This window comes from Solanum tuberosum, unplaced genomic scaffold (genome assembly GCF_000226075.1).
Source record: "Solanum tuberosum cultivar DM 1-3 516 R44 unplaced genomic scaffold, SolTub_3.0 scf00002, whole genome shotgun sequence".
In the NCBI taxonomy this organism is placed as follows: Eukaryota; Viridiplantae; Streptophyta; class Magnoliopsida; order Solanales; family Solanaceae; genus Solanum; species Solanum tuberosum.
Genome location: NW_006238928.1, coordinates 667,066 through 688,349, shown reverse-complemented (window position 1 = coordinate 688,349; position 21,284 = coordinate 667,066). Strand labels below are relative to the sequence as shown.

Below are 21,284 nucleotides of genomic sequence, written 5' to 3'. Positions count from 1 at the left end.
AAAACAAGAAATATGATAAAAATCTAGTCTTTTTTTTTATAAGTTTTATCTAGATAAAAATAATAAAATGCAGGTCTAGATACCCGCTAAGATGAGAAAAATTATGAGAGAATTTTATCTAATCCGAAGAGGCAAGAGACAATCCCACAAAAAGAGGCAGACCAAAAAAAAGAGATAAAATTGAACAAAAATAAGGAAAAATCGATTAATTAGGATTTTCAAAGTCCTTTGGGGCCATTTTTTGCACTTTTGTTTGGGTTGTTTCCTTGTTTTTAAATTTTTATTATCTACTCAGAATAATTAATTAGTTAATTTAATATATATTTATATTTTTTTCATAATATCTCACTAGTTATATCAGCATCTTTAAATAATAAATTTAATTCTAAGAGTAAAAGCATATAGAAATTGAATTTAGAACTTGTTTAAATGAACTTATAAATTTACGACTATTAGCATAAGTCATACGTTATGGTTATGGGGATTCTATTTATCGCCGTAGGATCCTTATTCAAGATCACTGCAGTTTCTTTTCGAGCGGTTGTAGGACAGCCGCCTAAAGGTTAGGGTAGGGTGGGTGGTATCGCTCCCAATCTTTCTAACTGCGCGCGGAGCGGGCTTAGAGCACGTGAAACTCATCACTAACTCGTAAGGGCGTTGAGACCATAGCATGTTACATGAAAGTGCCGCTTTCTCTGTAGTGTTGTCACACAGTTACCGCGTAGACGTTAACTTGGACATTTTTGATACTTAAAACTATTTTTTTATTTTATTCAATTATTATAAAAAATATTTTGACTTAAAAACATCTAAAATGAACTCTAATGGTGTGAGATTGGAGTTCAAAATTGTGAAATTATATATTTCAACTATACGACTTTTCAAGTTGAAATCATCAAAGTCAAACTTAAATAAAATGTACTATGACAAAAATATTTGTTTATTAATAAGCTGAGACTTCAAAGCTTTTTATAGAAATATAATGAAATTTGTCAATATTGATTATAAATCAAGTACTTTTAAAAAAATAAAATATAACTCAAATAATGCGTATAGATTCGAGATTATCAGAGATAATTCCTACATCAAAAACATACATGATGGAGAAAACAATTCAATAGTAAAAGTTTGGTTATCTTAAAGAACCATAAATAAATAATTTAATTTGATATAATTGGCGTTTTGATAATGCAGTATTTAAATTATTAGCTATTATACGAGTTCTAAAAATATTATTATTTTTAATTATGAAACCATAGAGTTGACTAACGATGAGTACATGAATTATTCTGTATAATAAAATGTTAGTACTAAACTATTAGCCTACTGGGGAATCTTTCTTAGTTTTTTTCCTTTTGAGATAGTGAATTACCATGATTTTCTTTTAAGAAATGTATTTAATTTAAATTTAAGAAAGGGAGTAGGTGACATTCAATTATTTCTTCTTCTTTTTCCATTCATTACTGGTTGGAATAAAATAAAAAAGATTTTGTGAATGTTAATAAGAAAGAAAAAAAAAATGCTACAATAATAATATACTCAGGGTAATCTCAACAGTGTAATATGAGAAATGTAGTGCGTAGACAGATCTTTCCATATTTGTAAAGGTAGAGAGATTGTTATCGATAGATCTTCAACTCAAGAAAAAAAATAAAATTAAAGTTTTGAAAAGAAATACGAAAGTGAAGAAGTTATGACAAAATATTAAATATAACATGATACAACTACAACAAATTAATACTATAATAATGTAAAAAAAAACAAATAACAACATAAACCAAAAAAATAATACAACTACAAGTATGAAAGGGTAAGTGAGACAACTCTCAACTATCTACTGTCCATGAGGCCATCTACCTTAATTTGTATTCTTCATAACCTCTCATCTAATAATTAACGCAAGCCATGTTGAATTTTGGAAAACAAATATTACTAGATTCACGCAAAGAATTACAACTATAGAAAGAAAAGAAAAAGTTGATTTTTGTCATAACAAAATCTATGTAATTTAATATAGTAGTATTAAAGTTGAATTTTGAAATGGAAGCACAAGTTGATCTCATTACTACTTGGACTATGACAAGGTAGAACAATTTGAATGGTTGCAACACATCCAAATCAGGTGGCCCATAATGCAAAAGGAATTGAAGGAAATGTTCCTCAATCAAAAGTGACAACATTTGCCAGTTTCACTTAGGAAGAGAAGAAGATTAATTGCACATCTCCTGTGTTAGTTATTACCTATTGTATACATTGAAGGATATCAAGTAGAGGCACACCTAAAGAGTGAAATGTTGGTAGTGAATTCTTTCATTTTTTTACATAGATCAAGATACACAAGTGTATAAAATTCAGAAAAGTATTGTACATATTAAGTTTTGAATCAAAAACTTAGAATCTTGAACCTCCTAAATATAAATTTTAAATTCATCACACACCTCTTTTCTTTGTTGATACTTTAATTTGTTTTTTGTAGAATTTTGTAGGGTTTATGGGGATGTAAGGTGTATGTAGATCTTACTTCTACCTTTACGGGATAGAGAGGTTGTTTCCGATAGCGAAGTAGAGTTGCAAGAAAATAATATAACAAAAATTATATCAGGATTCAAAGAAAATGAAGCAAGAAATAGTAAAACTTTGAAGAAATAAATACTAAACACTACCAATAATAAGGTTGCGAGGAGATGGGGCGAGCGCCAACATCAACTACCTACAGTACTAACATTGTGCCCTAATCCACGATCTCTACACCTTTCAACTTAGGGTCATTTCCTTAGTAAGCTAAATGTATATCATATCCTGTATAATCACCACGTCCCAATTCTTCTTCGACCTACCTCTACCTCTCTTAGCTCCTTCTACAACTAACCTCTCACACCTCTTTGCATGCCTAAATCATTTCAGCTTCACATTCCTCGTATCGTCCACCACATAGGTCACTCCTACATTGTCTCATATAACTTCAGTCCTAATCATATCTCTCCTAGTATGTCCACACATCTATCTAAGCATCCTCTCCCTACACCAACATTGGTCCAAACACCACACTAGAACTATCAAATATGAGGTGAAATATGTCCAAAATGCCTATTAAAGATACATGATATTTGTAGAAGAAGAAACCGATCGAATCAAACAACATAGAAGAAGAATATCCAAGAAGCCGACCCATGTCCTTGAACTACCACAAAATAGCACCAATACCTCCAAAAAACCCAAATCATCACCAACCAATCTCAGACACCAACCCCATATCAACTTCTTGTTTTACAGTTTGAAAAATTTAATACTGTCACATACAATACCCTGTATACCAAAAAAAAGTAAAAAATATCAACCAACAATGACCATCACAGCACTAGTATAGTATACAAAGAACCCCCCTTTACCTTCCAAAAGCCAAATAAACCAAAAAGGGTCTTTCTTTTTTTCAACTATGGCTTCTTGATCTCTCTTTCTCCTTGTTTATATCGCTTCCTAATTTGCTTTTACAGCTCTTTTTTATCATTGGGTGTGTGAATTAATGGCTTCTTCTTCTCTCTCTAGCATCTACTCACCTTCTTCATCTTTCAAATCTGAAGTGAAATCCATTCACAAAATCACTTCTTCCCAATTGGGTTCAATTTATTTGCCCAATAAATCAAGATTCCATGTTCACGCGGTGGCGCGTGAGGTTTCAGCGAGCTTGTCGGCCGGAAACAATGACGTTGTTCACAAGTTGAAGGAGAATGTTGGGTTGGAGAAAAACCCGAATGCTCTATGGAAGAGATATGTTGACTGGCTTTATCAGCACAAGGAGTTGGGTTTGTATTTGGATATTAGTCGAGTTGGATTCACTGATGGGTTTCTTGAGGAAATGGAGCCTCGTTTGCAAAAGGCGTTTAAGGATATGGTGGATTTGGAGAAGGGAGCTATTGCAAACCCAGATGAGGGTAGAATGGTGGGTCACTATTGGTTGAGAAGTCCTCATCTTGCTCCCAACTCATTTCTCAGGTTGCAGATTGAGAATACTCTTGAAGCTGTTTGCCAGTTTGCAAATGATGTCGTCAGTGGTAAGGTCAGTTGGTGTCAACTCTGCTTTTTGAGTTTCAGCTAAAGTCCATCCTTTTATTTGCTTTTTTTGTGCTGCATTAAGAACCCCTAATTTGTGTTGAAATAGAGCACTTGTGAAGCTGATTTTGCAATTGGTGTGGTTGATTGCCTTTCGGTCTGCTCGAATAATCTTAAGCTATAAAAATCTTAACTTTGGCCATTTTTGATGATCTCTATTTGTTTTTGATCAACCTAGAGGCATATAGTTAAAAAATTATATGATAAGAGTAATGTAGTTTCAGTGATTGTTTGGGAATGGAAATAGTAAGTAGTAATAAGCTTATAATGACCTTTTGACTTAGAGTTGTTATGTGCTTTATGTTTCTAACTTCTAAATCCTTTTAAGCCTCAACATCTGAAAGCATATTTTGGCTCCTTTGATTGATTATGGGCTGTTGTATCCCAAAGCTTGGTCAACTTATTGTGAATTACAACATCTACTTTGCAGATCAAGACTCCTTCTGGTGGCCGATTTACGCAAATTCTTTCCGTTGGAATTGGTGGTTCAGCTCTTGGACCACAATTTGTGGCTGAGGCATTGGCACCTGACAACCCTCCTCTGAAGGTAAGTGGCAATTATGTTCAAATATCAGTGATTGTTATGTTTTGAAATTTCTGGGGTAACTGAACTCGCTCTTTTAGCAGTAAAGTATTTAGGTGTATTACCAAATTTTCCTCAACTTCAAATCCCATGAGAACAAAAGAGGAATATATCTTCTTAGTCAGCTTCCTATATCGAGCATATTACTCAACATGTTGTGAGTACCTATATCATAAAATTTCCAGTATGTCGCCATCTAATGTGCACCTTTGCTTAAACTGGTGCTGCACAACATCAAAGCCAATGCAAGTGACTTGACTTAATCCTATCCCTTATTCTTGCATCTGTAGTGATCATGATGATATTGTTCTCTTATTTGAAAAGCACTAATGAGGTTCTCCACTGAACTGTTTTCCTCTCATTAAGAGTGTAGATAAAGTCAAAACGATGCTAGATAACTTGTGCTGAAAACTTAATGATGAAGGATTTAAAATATAAATTGTCTTTTACATAGTTCATAATAAATCTTCCTTATTGTATACATGTGTAGTACTCTTGCTTACCTTTTTTTTATCTATACCATGCTTTATCATCTCTTGGCAGATAAGATTTATCGACAACACAGATCCAGCAGGCATTGATCATCAAATTGCGCAACTTGGCCCTGAGCTGGCTTCAACACTTGTTATTGTTATTTCAAAGGTGGTTATGCATCTAGTTTCTGTTTTTTTTTTCCTTTGACAAAAATAGAGAATCTTTTTTGATAACCAAGAGATCTCCAAGGGCTAGTGACGCACGGTTCGGAATTTGGAAGATAATGAGCCAACTCCTCGACCCTCCTCCACTTAAACACCACGCTTTTGTTCTGCGGCAGTGTTTGAACCCATCATACGTTGCACTCTCACCACTATGCCAAAGCGCTGGGGGCTGCTTAAATAGAGGATTTTCTGATGCTCTTTTTGATCTTTTTATGTTACTTAGAGTGGAGGCACTCCAGAAACCCGAAATGGCTTGCTAGAAGTTCAGAAGGCCTTCCGTGAAGCTGGCCTGATATTCGCAAAACAGGTTTTGACCTCAGGTTCTTTTTTCTGCTTTCATATTTTTTAGCCATAAGGTGGAGTAGCTTTCTGATGAGTATCGTATTTAGTTAAGCAAATGAAAGTTCTGTGTAAGAGAGTTAAATTAACATAATGACCGGCTTACCTCTGTTTAATCTGCATCTACTGGTTTAGGAGTTTTAGTAGGTCTATGAAAAGTTTCTGCTTGGTCTGTTATCCTCTGGTTCCGTCTTTTTGTTCACTCTCCATTATAGTATACATTGCAGACTGTGCATAGCATTGCTCTTAAATAGTTCTCACTTCTCATTGTTGCTTACTGCCACTCATGTGCAGGGTGTTGCCATTACACAAGAAAACTCATTGCTTGACAACACTTCTAGAATTGAGGGTTGGTTGGCCCGATTCCCTATGTTTGATTGGGTGGGTGGAAGAACCTCTGAAATGTCTGCAGTTGGTTTACTTCCAGCTGCACTTCAGGTATGACACTCCTAAAGTCACATTTCTAATCTCAGTTTGTTTATATATCACAATTCACTGCTTTAAACTTCCCAAACTTCTCGACACAATTCTAGAAGAAAGAATATTTCATGTAACTCTCACAAGTTTCAGAATTCAAATTCATTTGTGTAAATGAATGTGATGATTGGTGTGATATTGTCTTTATCAAATTGACTTATATACAACCTCCAGAACTTCTTAAAACTTCTAATTTTACCAAGCATGTATTATTTAAGTAGGACAACACTTACAATCCAAGGTCAGCCAGACTTTGTCGCATAGAATGAGACACAGGGAATTATTTCATCTTGTCTTAGAACATTTGTGTCACATTACGCCTCATATATATTTTCACTCCAGGGAATTGATATTAGAGAGATGCTCGCTGGTGCTGCATTGATGGACGAAGCAAACAGGACCACTGTGGTACGACTATATGGCCTTTTTCATGTTCTTTTGGCATATAAAATACTCTTTTGTATTTGAAGTTTTGAGAATAACTAGTCAATCTTCCAAGTACATACAATTGAAATAAATTTCCTTGTAGAATTATAGGAGCTATAGTTTCTTTTTTTTGGCTGACTTCAGGAATACATAAGATGGGCCATTATCTATTTTTATACTTCAAGAATCTGTCTTTGATTTGTACTAGAACAAATTGATGATTGCTATTGCACCAACTTATTATTTGTCATCAGGTTCGGGATAACCCGGCAGCGCTACTAGCTTTGTGTTGGTACTGGGCAACTGATGGAGTTGGATCCAAGGTCTAGTTCACCTTCAGATTTGTGGTTGTGATGTCGGAGGAACATATAGTTGTGTATTTGACTATGTGGATATGCTGTTTCTTATCTCTTGCAGGATATGGTTGTCCTCCCATACAAGGACAGTTTATTACTATTCAGTAGGTATTTACAGCAGCTTGTCATGGAGTCTCTGGGGAAAGAGTTTGACCTGGACGGTAACCGGGTATATTTCCTATAGTTTCCAGCTTTTAATTTTTTCAGATTAAAACCACACAGAATAGATGCATTTCCACTTACTCATGTAACCCCAGACATGCACCAACTTAAGACAACCACCTCTCATAAAAGGAACCCTGTAATTACTTCTTTTTAATCTTGTAAAGATATGGTTGGCACCTAGATCTAACTTAACCCCAAAAGAAAGCTTATTAGGAAAGAATTGTCCAAGTCCATATAAGTAGACCACTAGTCCATTCCCAACCAACGTAACCAATGTGGGACTCTAACCCCCCCCATGCACTCCTAGGCCCAACTGGATCGTGGACCAGGAGCCCAAAATGGGTATGGACCTAGCTTTGATACCATGTAAAGATATGGCACATGAGCCCAACTCAACCCCAAAAGCTAACTCATGAGCAGATGATTGGCCATGATTGGCCAAGTCCATATAAGTACACCACCTGTCCATTCCCCAACCAATGTGGGACTCTAACCCACTCTAACAAATCCTATAGTATCTTTTGTGTACCTGGCTTGTCCTTTCTCCACTTGACTAGGCTGTTAATAGAAGTTCAGTTATGAATAAGATCTCCCTTCATTCACTAATTCAGATTGTTGATAGAATTCAGTTGTGAATAAGATTCCTTGGTGTTTATGTTTGTACTATTTTTTTCCATTCACAGGTGAATCAAGGGATCAGTGTTTATGGAAACAAAGGGAGCACAGATCAACATGCGTAAGTTTAAATTGTACTTTTCACTCATCACTAAAGAAAAAATAAACAAGAAAATGAAAATACAGAGGCTGGTGTACTTTCTTTTGAAGCTCGTCTAAGTATTTTCTAACTGGTCATAGTTTTACCGTAAATTTAGTTTCCTCTTTTTCTTGTTTCCAGCTATATTCAACAACTACGAGAAGGTGTGCACAATTTCTTTGCAACATTTATTGAAGTATTGCGTGATAGGCCCCCTGGTCATGATTGGGAGCTTGAACCTGGTGTTACTTGTGGTGACTACCTCTTTGGAATGTTACAGGTTAGTTCTTCTAGTAATATTTTAGTTTAGTAGAGAGATCGGAAGCGGGAGTGAAGGTTTAGTGCAAGAAATGCAAGATGTTCTAGAGGCTTCATACAGTGAGATGTTGAATGCTCTATAAACTGACCTACTATACAATTGATAGTTGATGAACAGAAGATAATTGAGATGACACAATCTTTTAGCATTCTACTAAAAAGAACAAGTTTCTGATTAATTTGTAAAGAAGTTTGAATTGTCTAGGCACTGTGTGAAAAAATTCCCAGCTTTTTGTATACTTTTAAAACTTGTCAGTACTTCCTTGGTAATGATGTTAATAAAAAATTTACCGTACCAAAAGAGATTTTTGTGAATGTTTGACCCATGGCCTTTATCACAGAATCTCACGGTTTTTTATTTATGTTACATACTTTTTTCCTTACACAGTAACAATCTTTTGTTCTTTTGTGTTTTATTTTTCTTGCTATTTGTAGCTTTATTCAAAAGGTTGATCCATGTTTTGCAGGGAACAAGGTCAGCTCTGTATTCGAATGATCGGGAGTCCATCACAGTCACTGTGCAGGAAGTGACACCTAGATCTGTTGGAGCTCTAGTAGCACTCTACGAGCGAGCTGTTGGGATTTATGCTTCACTTGTCAACATTAACGCTTATCATCAACCTGGTATTTCCTTTATCCTTTTGTTCCTTAAATGGACTTCAATAAGAGCTCAATGCTAATGCTTGTTTATGTAAACCAGCGCTAATTAAACCACAAGTCTCTGTCTATCCTGTATCATAGTTGAATCGTAATTAGATAAGACTTCCAGACGAGGATACCATATTGGCTAACTGGTTCAGTTGGTTTTGTGGCCCATTACAACTTCTTCTTTTTTAGTTTTATGTCAAGATCTCTCGAGTGATGTTTATATTAACACATAAGATCTGAAAATAAAACACGAGATCTTCATGTGGTCATTTTCTTCCGTTCAAATTGTAAAGGGGGTTCAACCATTTCCTCTTTGCTAATTCAATTGAAGTTAATTATGTCCTATTCACGCAAGGCCAACTAACATCTATTATGGTGTCAGGTGTGGAAGCTGGGAAAAAAGCTGCTGGAGAAGTTCTTGCGCTTCAAAAGCGTGTCCTTCAAGTACTTAATGAGGCCAGGTATGTCGATGGGATCTTGGTTCTCATTATTCTTGCTTGGGTTGAAAAATACTGATGCAAATTCTTTTCCTTCAAGTTCTCTCTTTGGTGAGACGACAGCTAGTAACTATGTTATTTTCTTTCTCCAGCTGTAAACAGCCTGTTGAACCACTTACTCTGGATGAAATAGCTGAACGTTGCCATTGTGAAGACGATGTATGATCCATCTCTATATGGCTTTCTTCATTTTTTCTTTATTTACACATACAAAGGTTGCAAATTGCTGACTACCCTTTTTGCCATTTGGCAGATTGAAATGATCTATAAGATTATTGCACACATGGCTGCTAATGACAGAGCTCTTATTGCCGAAGGTAATTGTGGTACTCCTCAGAGCATAAGAGTTTATCTGGGCGAGTGTAATGTTGACGAGTTATATGCCTAGATCTTGCATTGAACATTCTGATGTTTCTGCATACATCCGAGAAATACATATGTGCCCAAGATAGGGTCCGGCCTTATGGTGGCTGATTATTGGGGATTCCGAACTTAAAAATCCATTTTTTTCTTTTCAAAGCACCATGTTCACATCTATTAGCTGTATCAGAGAGCATATTGCTTCCCCATGATCAAATAAATTTCAGAAAGCTTGAGTTTGTAGACATTGCAGCTGTTTATAATATGCTTTTCTTCACCCTCTTTTTTTCTTATTGATTGGACATACATACTACAAGTAAAACCAACCAATTTCTGATGATACATTGTGAAACTTGACATTCTATTGATACCGTTGTGATCTTGGCCTGAAACTTGGTGCAGAAAGAATAGTTGGTCTGTAAGAGGTGGAATCTTCATAGAGATATATTATCTCGTGGTCCAGTCCCGTTAAATAATACTACACTTGTCCTTCATCGATTGTGTAAGGTTCTCCAAAGGGGAGACCCCACCCCATTGGCTTAACGTTTTGGGTTGGACGCTCAGATTCTTTCACAGATCACATATATTTGAGTCCATTTCAATACTGTGGGTTGGTACCAGGGACCAGTGAGTTGGTCTATTCCACTTTGATTTGTGCTTTTTGGCTGCACCTGCAAGAGAAAGAGACCATATTGTCCTGAATTTCTTCCCTGGGTCACCAAATATTTGTTAGAAAAGGACCCACAACTCCAACCAAACAAGTAAAGAGAAATAATAAATATCTTGCAATGCTGTGAAATTTACTCAACTAGGAAAGTAGTTGACCCACAAGTAGTCAATTGCAAGTAAGTTGAAGTCGGTATCCTTGAAAATTACACTTCTAAAAGTTATTGATACTGTGATGTAACTTGGTACTTCCATCCTAGTTTGCTCGGACTCTCTAAAAATGTTGTTGCATCTGTGTCAGATCTTCCAAAACTGCACTATATTTGGAGGATCGGACACACTTCTGGTGACATTTTTGAACAGTCCAAACAACGTAGCTTCCATCAACAAGTTGGATCGATAGTGTGATTGAATGTTTCTTTCTCTATACTGGTAGTCGCCTAACTACCAAGTTAAATCACAATATCAATTACTTGTAGAGATCAAATCCAGTTTAAACAGATACTTATAGGCAATAAGTATAGGGGCATGATCTCTTTTCTCTTGATAATTTGAAATGTACTTACTCGATTAATTTGAATTTGTAATACAAATGCCTTCTAAAAAGGAGGTGTAGCACTCTTTTCTCGATTAATTTGAATTCGTAATACCAATGCCTACTAAAAAAAAGGTATTGCACTCTTTTCTCGATTAATTTGAATTCGTAATACAAATGCCTTTTAAAAAGGAGGTATTGCACTCTTTTCTCGAAAAGTTTTCTAATATTTGTATTTTGAACTCGAAACTTCTAATTAAAAGATCATGGATTAGTGACATTCCACTATACCTCTCATCGGTTGGGTAATGCTACTTGATTAACTGTTTCTATTCATGTTGGAGAAATGATTAAGGAAGCTTTAATTTAAACACAGAAGTTTTAGGCTCCTTTGGGGCAATAGACGACCGACACCTAAAATTGACATCATTTTTCACTTAGACACTTCAGTTGAGACTTGTACTATTTAAACACTTGTAGTAGGATCGATTGTACCATTTACTCTACTGTAGGTGTAAAAAATAGTGTCAACTTTAAATGTCTGTCGATGAATTCAACCTAATCAAATTGAAACAATGGCCTTTTTATGCCAAATTGACAGACAATTTGCAATTTTGATTATGTTGGTATGTCATTATCACTAATTAGAATTCCAGTACCCTTTAATTACTACGGATTATTTGAATATTCATTACTTTAATGTTGATTATGTTTAAAAAGGTTACAAAGAGCAAAACAAAATAACGTTAAAGTTGGATAAACAAAGATGATAGTTCCTCGTACTTCAAAAACACCAACAAAGGAGTTTGTATCATGGGAAAAGATTAATGATTGATTTTGTTTATGTTATAAACCTTTTTATGTAGGGTATATACTTTATGGTTTGAATTAATAAAAAACAAAATCAAAGTTATGGTCCCACTAATAAATTAAATCCTCTTCGAAATTCAAATTAAAGTTGATTCTTCATTGATTTTGTTTAATGTCAAAGTGGTCAACACTATAATGCCAAGTACTAGTAGAATAGACTACTACTATAATTAAGCCACCAAGCTTTAAATAAATGATTAAGAAAAAAGAAGAAGTTACTAGTAGGTTAGTTAAGTCCTTAGACTTAGCTTGATATTTTTATTGATTTTTCGGTGACATAATGAAGTTTTGATCATTTATTAGAAAGAAAAGACGAATGAATCTTGTTGAGTTTAATTAAATATATCTTACATTTCATAAGTGACTGGGACATTGAAAATATCCAGAAATGCATTTCGTGAATCGATCTGATTTGGATTTTTTTTTTGGTTATTGAACCTGTATTTGATTAATCAATGTGTGATATTTTGAATTCTAATTACTTGATATTTTCATGAAATATACTCGATGTAAACAACATAATAATATATCTAGTGTAATCTCACTAGGTGGCGTCTGAAGAGATTAAGGTGCTGCACAAATTTTATCTCTAACCTATTGAGATAAAGAAGTTGTTTTCGAAAGATCCTCGACTCAAGTAATTCATAACAAAATAATATTAAAAATAACATGTAAATTAAAAATAACTTTTATTTCATGTGTTAAAAATTATTTGTCCATTAGTATTTTTGTGTGCACTTACACGGCTTAACGATTATAAATATAAGGGAGATTAATTTCAAATCCTAACACATAATTTTTTTTTATTTGGTGAGTTACTTCATTCGTCTAAGTTTTGATGTATAAAATCACTCTATATCTACGATGATGAAAATTAACAAATACTTGATAAAAATATGTGCAAATTAGCGTGAAGTCCATGTTAATTTTATGTGTGTATATTTCGACTATTGCATTTCATATTGCTACTACATCATTAATTTACCTCAATTATTGAAATTTTATATAATACTACCAGTTATTAATTTAATTTCATGTGTCATTAACAGAGACATATTTTATAATGTTGTTATTTTTCTCATTATTGTGTCAAAATCCATCATCTTGACGACAAATTACTTTAAAATTGAACCTTCTACTTCCTTTTATATTTAATTTGAAAATACTCCATGTTGTTATTTAAATTTAAAATATTTTTACTGTAAATTCAATTATTAGTTTTTGTCTCATATTATATACTGTTAACCAATATTCTCTCTCGTTATTCTTTATTGAATTTTTTGTTTCTTCCATAAGGTTTGTTTGTAACAAAAGTACCGTTGGATATTGAATTACCCAAATTGCCCTTATTCCATGAAAATTCAAAAATTTCTACAACTATTTTATTGATGATATGTTATAAATTATAATATATAGTTACAAAATGTAACAAGCATGATAAAGTTTGGTGTAACCGATGAGCTCTTTATTTAAAGCAAACATTATTACACATTCATGTAGTTTTATAAGTGTAAATTTTTCAATTATAAAAAATAAAAAAGACATTAAGAATTGATTCATGTTTTGATGACATTTTGAAATAATTGTTTTTTATTTTTTATTTCTTTTTTCTAAACAAGTATGTAATTAATTATTGCGATAATTGACTTGTAGTTAATCTAATATAAATAGTCTATTAGCTCTCACAATATCTTTCCTCTTTTCCATCTCTCATTTTTGTTTTGTTTTAATAAACGATATAAAAAGATGTGTGATAAATCAAATATGATGAATTTCATATTTTTCTAATAGTATTTTTCATAACAAATTCATACAATTACCCATTGAGTATAATGAGATGGATGAAATATTCTTATAATAATCATAATTCTCAATTTCAAATTTCAAACCTAGAGAAATCTCAAATAAGGATACTTTCCTTTTAAAGGTAGAACCTTCATGTGGTGGTGGCCAATTTCCACCATGCTATCTAAATTATATATAGATCGTAAATTGTTTCATTATTTTTACTATCTGATATTTAAATTACACAAGTAATTCCGTAATTTCAACTCCATATGTATATATGTAACTTGAACGACATACAAATTTGAATTTAATTTTAATACAACTCAAATTACTAAAAAAAAATATAAATTTTGGACTATTTCTTTTTTGATAAGATTCATCAATGAGAAGTGAACAAGAACAAATTTACAAATTTCAATTTTCAAGGAGGGCAAATATGGAAAATGAAACCTTAATAAAATTATCTAAATTTAGAAATTTTCAAAAAAAAAAAAACAACTAAGATTTGTGGGCCCCTCCACCCACTACCCCCATGTGAGTGTTTCTCTTTCTTCATCGTTTAAGCAAGCGGGAAAAACATAGAGAGAGAGAGTAAAAAAAAACAGAGCAGTAAAGGTTGTTCACATTACAACGTTCGACTCCTCTTTTTGTTGTCGTTCTACCCCACCCCCCTCCAACCCCCCTACCCCGTTTCCGTTTTTCTTCACCATTTGTACGTGCTCAGTACTTTTCGGCTAACAATTTCCTCTTCTTCTGCCATTTCTGTTTTTCTTCACGCAAAACCCACAAAGAAATAATAATAAAAAAAGGTTCTTTTTTTAATTTGAACCAACCCAGTGATGAAGTAACACTGTTCGTGCTTCATTAGAAACGACATCGTTTTGTTCACTGGTACAGTGGTACTATACTTGTCAAGTCTTTTTTGTTTGTTTTGTTTTTAGTTAACTGATGCATTGTGATTTTCTCTTATTTGGGATTCTTCTTTTATTTTGATTACAGAAGCAGATGTTCACTGAGGGTCTTGATAATAACGCCCTAAAGTGGGTTAGAGAGGTATCATTTCTCAATTTTATTTATCCTTTCTGTAATTTTGTCTTTTGATTCTATATGGGTTTGTGTTTTTTTGTTTTATTAGGACTTTTAACTAAGTGGGGTTTCCCCATATTCTTGAAAGTTTGAATTTTGAAGTTTATGATGTCAGATTTTCTTTGTCCTGTTGTAGGAGGGATTTTGATTTTTTGATTTTTGAAATTTGAAATTCAGCAAATGATGTGATGCTTATGAAGTGATTTGATTCTTGATTTTTGTTGCTGTCATTTGAAAATCAGGGTTCTGGGCAGCAGACTAAGGAGGTTCCTTTCTCAATTTCAAGCCAAGGATCAAGGATTGATCCAATTGGGAGTATGAGAAATGGGGGTCGCAATGTTGGGCTTCCACCGCCTTCGAAATTCCGGAGTGGTCATCTGTCGGGGGTTATTCCTGTATCTAGAGTTATACCTGCGGATTTAGATGATAGTGCGTCGGTTTCTGATAATGACATGATCACTGACTCGGAAGAGGAGGTTTATGGGGGGAGATACTCATTGGATTCATCACCACATGATGACAGAGTTCCTAGCACTACTGCAGCCACTCAGAGATACTACAATCTCCCACCTAGGCGCGGTGCTACACAGTATGCAAGTGACAGTATGTACTCTGATGATGTTAGTTCGTCGATGGAGACGTTGGGGAGAGGTCGTGGACACGTGGTCGATAGATTGATGAGAGGAGCTAATAGATACCCAATTGGAAGTAGTGTGTATACTGAGGAGGAATCTTCTGATTCTGCTGCAAGCTCTGAGTTCTCTTCCACCCAAGTTGGGACAAAGAATGGAACTGTTCCACGATCAACAAATTATGCATCTGAAGGGTATGCTTCCAGCATTCCATCTAAATTGAATACAGGAAACAAGACTCAGAAGGTATTAACTTGTTTTAGCTATGTTTAAATTGAGTTACCAATTGTTAAACTAATGTATTCTTCGAAAATGGAATTAGCTTTAGAATTTGGTTATATTGAATAGTGCTACAGTGTTTTTATTCATGATTGAAGCAGTCATTCATAGATATCCTTTAAGGAATATCTGATGCTCCTCGCTAATGGTTGTCATAAGGTTTCTTGAATGTGCTCTTGTGTGATGTCTTCGTCCGCACTCTTACTTTAGATTCTGTGCATTGCCATTTCTAAGAAATATGAATCTTAATTTTTCATCTTCCACGACTTAAGACTATGTGCCTATTTAGCAATAAAGGATGTGACCTAGTGGCCATTGAAGTGGGTTAAAAAACCTTGAGGTCTCAAGTTCAAATCCCTTTAGAGACAAAAATACTAGGTGATTTCTTCTCATTTGTCTTAGTCGAGGTGCATGCAAACTGTCCGGGGCACCATGGTTATATAAAAAGAGAGATTATGTGACTATTTTTTTTTTGATAAGGAATTATTCAACTATTTACTATAAGGAATCATTGTCTATCTGAGAAAATAACTGTGTCGTGTGTTTATGACTTGGAGTTCCTCAACTAGGCAGAATTGTAGTTCTGAGTTTACATTGCGAAGTTTTCAATTGACCTTGTTCTATGATTTGCTGGTGAACAGATTATGTAATACCAATGGTTATGAATGCCTTTTACGTTCGAACATTATCTTGAAGATGAAAAATTGTGGGGACAAAAAGTTCAAACATTTTATGCATGAATGTGTTATCATTTTTAGATGAAGTTGATAATTATATTAATATATTGGAAAAATCATCTGTGTACAAGCAGTATACCAAATAGTAGAGAATCTACAATATAATATGATCGGAACGACACCCAGTCTTCTATACAAACAAGAATTTTGTGGTTGCACCAAAAAGAAGTTAGGAATGATAGGTAATTCCTTAAACATACGTAGTTGTTCTCTACACCTACTAAAGCTCTCCTATTTCTTTTCTCTCATGGACTCACATGAGTGCCAAGGGTGAGACATCCCTCGCTCTTCAACTTCTCTTCCTTCTTATGAGCCTCCTTACTGTGCTGGGCATTGTCCTTTGCAGCCTGAACCATCTCAAAATCTCACAGCACGAGCGAGTTGTCACCTGACAATGTAAAAGGAGGTGGTCACATCTTCAAATGAAGCCCAGTCGACATATGTAATCCTTTTTATTCTCAAATTTTGAGCTGTCAGGTGTTGCTAGACAAGTAAAAGAGCACACCTTTCAAACTGATAACTGTGAATTGTTCGATTCCTCCTTCACCAAGAGGTTATGATAATATTACTGTACTATAAATGATCACCAAGTCTGATTAGCTATTATTGACGGCTACGTTTTCCTTTTCCACTTTGCCGATTGTTTCCGAGTTGAATTTAAATTGTTCTACTTGTGCAATGGATTTTTTCTCATGTACTTACGTGGTTCCTCATATCTTCTAGAGAACATAGACACTCTCTGGTGAAGCTAATTCAATCACTTTCAGGATATGACCTCTGGGAATTTACAGAAGAAGGTCACTGATGACGATGTCCCCAGTGCACCTCCATTTTGCAGTTCTGCTGCTGAAATCAAAGAAGTTGATGAATGGATCCCTGCCTCTAGAACAGCTAATGTGCAATCATCTATGGCAGAAGATTGTGGTCTCTCAGCAAAGGCAGATAGTAACATTTCTTCTGGCATAAACCCCCAGGTCAAAGTTCCAAATCATTCCGACTCACCTGTGAGGTTTGTTCACGAACCAGTTACAAAACCTAAAGCTTTATCTTTTCCGCTGGCCATAGTGCCTTTCTTCTTTGAAAGAACAATACTTCCTGAATTTCAGCTTATATCTGCTTACACCTGTTTTTCAGGACGACTGCTGCTGCTGCAGAAAGTGGAGGGCCATTGGGTTCTTATCCCGCTCGCCTTCCAACTTTTCATGCCAGGTACCTTTACTGTTAACACAAAACAAATTTACAATGTACAGTTACTTTTCCAGTACTATCAGTGATGATTTTCTATCCAATATAGTGCATTGGGCCCATGGCATCGCGTGCTCGCCTATGATGCATGTGTTCGGCTCTGCTTGCATTCTTGGGCTAGGGGTTGCATAGAAGCTCCGATGTTTTTGGAAAGTGAATGTGCTCTCTTAAGGAATTCATTTAGGTCAGTTTTTTTCTCCTGTTCCACGCTATTGAGCAGTTGCTATGATCTTTTCTGGTTTTAGTGTCATTTTGGGAAGAAGTCTATAACAATCACTGAGATGATTTATAGCTGTGTTCAACTTTCGTCTCCTATATGGATTTACAGGTTACAGCAAGTTCTGTTACAATCAGAGGAGGAATTAATGGCAAACCGCTCTTCCGAGCTTCCTAAGGAAGCAGCTGCCCCAAAACCTAAGCAAATGGTTGGAAAGATGAAGATCCAAGGTAATCCATGGTATTTACTTGTAATATTTCAGGGTAATACTACTGAAGATTCTGTTGTTGACCTTTTTCTGATTTTGCAGTTAGGAAGGTTAAGATGGGCCTGGACCCACCCACCGGCTGCAGTTTTTCTTCCCTAAGAACACCAAAAATAAAGATTGAATCTGTTAGATATCACCTATCCAATATGCGGTCATCAATCTCTTCCGGATGGCGAGCGATGCGCAAAGTCCATTTTGCTCCTCGTGTGCCTGCAAATGGTTCCTTCTCGCGCCAGAGTTTGGCATACATGCAGGCGAGCACCCAATATATAAAGCAAGTTTCTGGACTCCTGAAAATTGGTGTGACATCTCTCCGCAGCAGTCCATCGTCTTATGATGTTGTTCAAGGTAAAGAAGTTCATTTCTCTTGAATGTTGATTCTTGTATTGTTAGTTTAGGTATCACTCATCCTGTAGTTGCGTGTCACTTTTAACCCATTTGAGGTACAGTAAAAACTTATTGTTCTAATCATTTTAGTTTCAGCTGTTCCTGAACAAAATTATCTCAACATCCTTATTTATCTCCTTGATAAATTATCAACAATCCGTCCATTGTAAATAGTTGTTCACTTACAATATGGACATGTTAATCCCCAATTATCAAGCACCAGATATACATTCATAGACTTTTGTAGTATGTGAGAGAGATTCATTCTTGTTTAACATTATTAATCCAAGTTGACTAAATTCTTCTGTTTATTCTGTGATTAGTCTGCTTTTACCATATAAATGAATTCTTTAGGTTGATATGCTTTTTTTTAAGGAGGTTATAATTGTATTAAAAGAGCACTAAGTAACTGCTGCAATAGTATTTACATCAGTAGCCCTGACTGCACAAGAATTCTTGAACCCTAAAAAAAAAAAACGTGTATCCCTGTCATTCCCCTGTAGGACCTCTCTATGAAACCTATCATACTTACCTCATCATTTACATATTCTTCTTTTACACCAAAATGGTTATAGCAGAACATTTTGATCTTCTGGTGGAGCAGTTTTTGTCTTCAAACAATCTTGAGTTCTCTCTTCCCATATTGTCTACAAAACGCTAGTAAGAATGGTATTCCACCACTTTGCTTATTTTCTTGTTCATTTCTGGGCTGCTACAATAGCTTAGAAGGTTGTAGGGAGTAGGAACTGTCTCACATAACCCACTGAAACCCCGTGATGTTCAAAATAGCTGCCATTTCTGAGATACACTCCTGCGATGCAAAATTTAATGGGAGATGGTTTCTGATTCTATTTAACCATGGTGTCCTGGCCAGCTTGCCTGCAGATATCTTACAATGTTATTGATCTTAACAAGCTAACAAAACTAAAAATGCAAAATCGAGATTAAGCGCAGTTCAAGTTGTTACACTGTTCTCAGTAAACAGTGGGTTTAAAATAATTGGTCTTATGAGAAAATTGTATGTTCTTGATCTTTCTTTAACCCTCATTTGCTTTTCATGCTTCTCACTTTACAAGGGCATAAGTGGCACAAATTCTGTGACCATAGAGGCGCTTTATTTTTACTAAAACTTATGTAATATAATGATTCTATTTACTATATGTTATCTCACCCATGAAACCTAATATGTGATCAGAGACATACCATTGTTTCTTACGACTAAAAAGTTCAATGGAAGAGGATGCTATTAAAATGCAACCCGGATCAGGCGAAACCCACATTTTGTAAGCTTTTCTTCGTCCGTCATCCTATTTTCTTTCGATAGAATTCTGTTAAATGCATATTTTGTCTCTGAATAACTGCTATAATTTTTGGATTGTAATGTGAACACTGTACCCTCTCTACCTCCACGAGTAGGGGTAAGGCCTGCTTACACTCTTCCCTCCCCACACCCCACTTGGGGATTTCACTGGGTATGTTGTTTTTTATGTGAACATCTTTACAGTTTTCCAGATAATCTTGGAGATGATCTAATTGTTGAGGTACTGGATTCCAACGGAAAGCATTATGGTCGTGTCCTTGCTCAAGTTGCCACCATTGCTGAAGAACCGGTAAACGTGTCTGAATTCAACTTAGTTATCAACTAGAATTATTGCTTCAGTTAGCTCATGATTCTTAAAGTTAAGTTCCATTCAGGGTGAGAAACTTCGGTGGTGGTCCATCTATCGTGAACCAGAACACGAGCTTGTTGGCAAAGTACAACTCTTTATTAATTACTCAACAGCATTTGATGAAAATAGTCATCTTAAGGTGAGTTTGTCATCTTCACTAGCATTTCTACAACTGAAGGAAGAGTAAAGAATTGTTTCTCTGCATTGGCTTCGCGTTTATCCCAAAATACTCCATATAAATTTTGTATTGCAAATGACATATTTTATCCCCTTCAAATCTTTGGTATTTATGAAAAAAATCCATCATTGTCTCAATAGGAACTACATATATCTTCCTAATAAAAAGAATATACCTTTAACTGTAAAATTGACTAAAAGAGTGCATAAAGTAAAAATAATTAGCTATTGCACAAATTCAATATTCAAATGAGGATACTAAAATACCATATGCTAGGCTAATGTATACAAAGCAACAATAGAAAACAACAAACATTTATGTTTCTTGTTTGTACAATAACAACAAACAAGAAACAGAAATGTTAAACTAAACAAATCAAAAGAGACGAGAGAAGAGAGCATAGAGATTTTTTCATGTTTTTTTTCCCAGTTGGTTTAATTGTGTACATTGTTGTGTCAAATGTCACTATTTATAGGATAGCATTGAGGAACACAAAGAGTTTTCATAAATATGATATTAATCCATTTGAGATTATCAATGAGAGATGAGAGTAAAAAACATAATGAATATAATTAGTGGGAGTTGCATACATTTACATAATGAAGAGTTGGTGGTAATTTATGTATACTAATATGATGATTTACTATTTAATATTTAATTTATTAAACAATTTATAACATTTAAATGTAATGTAGAAATAAAACTGTAATCTAAGGATAAAATATGTAAAAGAATTCAAATATATTAAATGTGTAATGGAAAATCATTATGACTAATTATTAAAAATTCATAGTAACTATGATTATGAAAAATCATCACTATTACCCAAATGGAAGATGTAAAGATTGTTGATTTTTTCTTGCTAATAATAACTTACAATTTAATAATGAGTATCGAATTGTAAGTCTAGTTGGAAATAGGAGTGTTAATTACCATAATACGAACAGTCAAAATTCATTGAATCCCAAAATAAATATTAAATGAAAAAAATAATA

General features: G+C 34.6%; 2 protein-coding genes across 2 annotated transcripts in view; both read left to right on the top strand.

Moving 5' to 3' along the window:
- Positions 1-3,138: 3,138 nt before the first annotated feature.
- Positions 3,139-10,011, top strand: LOC102585856 (glucose-6-phosphate isomerase 1, chloroplastic). The gene is made up of 14 exons (XM_006338021.2): positions 3,139-4,057; positions 4,541-4,657; positions 5,237-5,335; positions 5,615-5,698; positions 6,025-6,168; positions 6,550-6,615; positions 6,888-6,956; positions 7,051-7,158; positions 7,838-7,890; positions 8,050-8,188; positions 8,694-8,850; positions 9,257-9,335; positions 9,464-9,530; positions 9,625-10,011. Exons 1-14 carry the CDS (start codon positions 3,524-3,526, stop codon positions 9,757-9,759), a joined length of 1,851 nt encoding a protein of 616 aa, XP_006338083.1. The 5' UTR covers positions 3,139-3,523; the 3' UTR covers positions 9,760-10,011.
- A 4,172-nt stretch (positions 10,012-14,183) lies between these two features.
- Positions 14,184-21,284, top strand: part of LOC102585519 (uncharacterized) — a 14,579-nt gene continuing 7,478 nt past the window's right edge. The window contains exons 1-11 of the mRNA XM_015312383.1: positions 14,184-14,489; positions 14,590-14,643; positions 14,919-15,554; positions 17,092-17,333; positions 17,459-17,533; positions 17,619-17,753; positions 17,898-18,016; positions 18,097-18,402; positions 19,637-19,724; positions 19,946-20,051; positions 20,137-20,250. Coding sequence (XP_015167869.1) covers positions 14,596-14,643; positions 14,919-15,554; positions 17,092-17,333; positions 17,459-17,533; positions 17,619-17,753; positions 17,898-18,016; positions 18,097-18,402; positions 19,637-19,724; positions 19,946-20,051; positions 20,137-20,250 — 1,869 coding nt within the window. The 5' untranslated portion in view covers positions 14,184-14,489; positions 14,590-14,595. The remainder of the gene's footprint in view (positions 14,490-14,589; positions 14,644-14,918; positions 15,555-17,091; positions 17,334-17,458; positions 17,534-17,618; positions 17,754-17,897; positions 18,017-18,096; positions 18,403-19,636; positions 19,725-19,945; positions 20,052-20,136; positions 20,251-21,284) is intronic.

Coding starts and splice junctions, on each gene's coding strand:
- LOC102585856 (XM_006338021.2), top strand. CDS start 3,524: ATGGCTTCTTCTTCTCTCTCTAGCATCTACTCACCTTCTTCATCTTTC. Junction 6,616..6,887: donor AAGCAAACAGGACCACTGTG/GTACGACTATAT, acceptor ATTTGTCATCAG/GTTCGGGATAACCCGGCAGC. Junction 7,159..7,837: donor TTGACCTGGACGGTAACCGG/GTATATTTCCTA, acceptor TTCCATTCACAG/GTGAATCAAGGGATCAGTGT.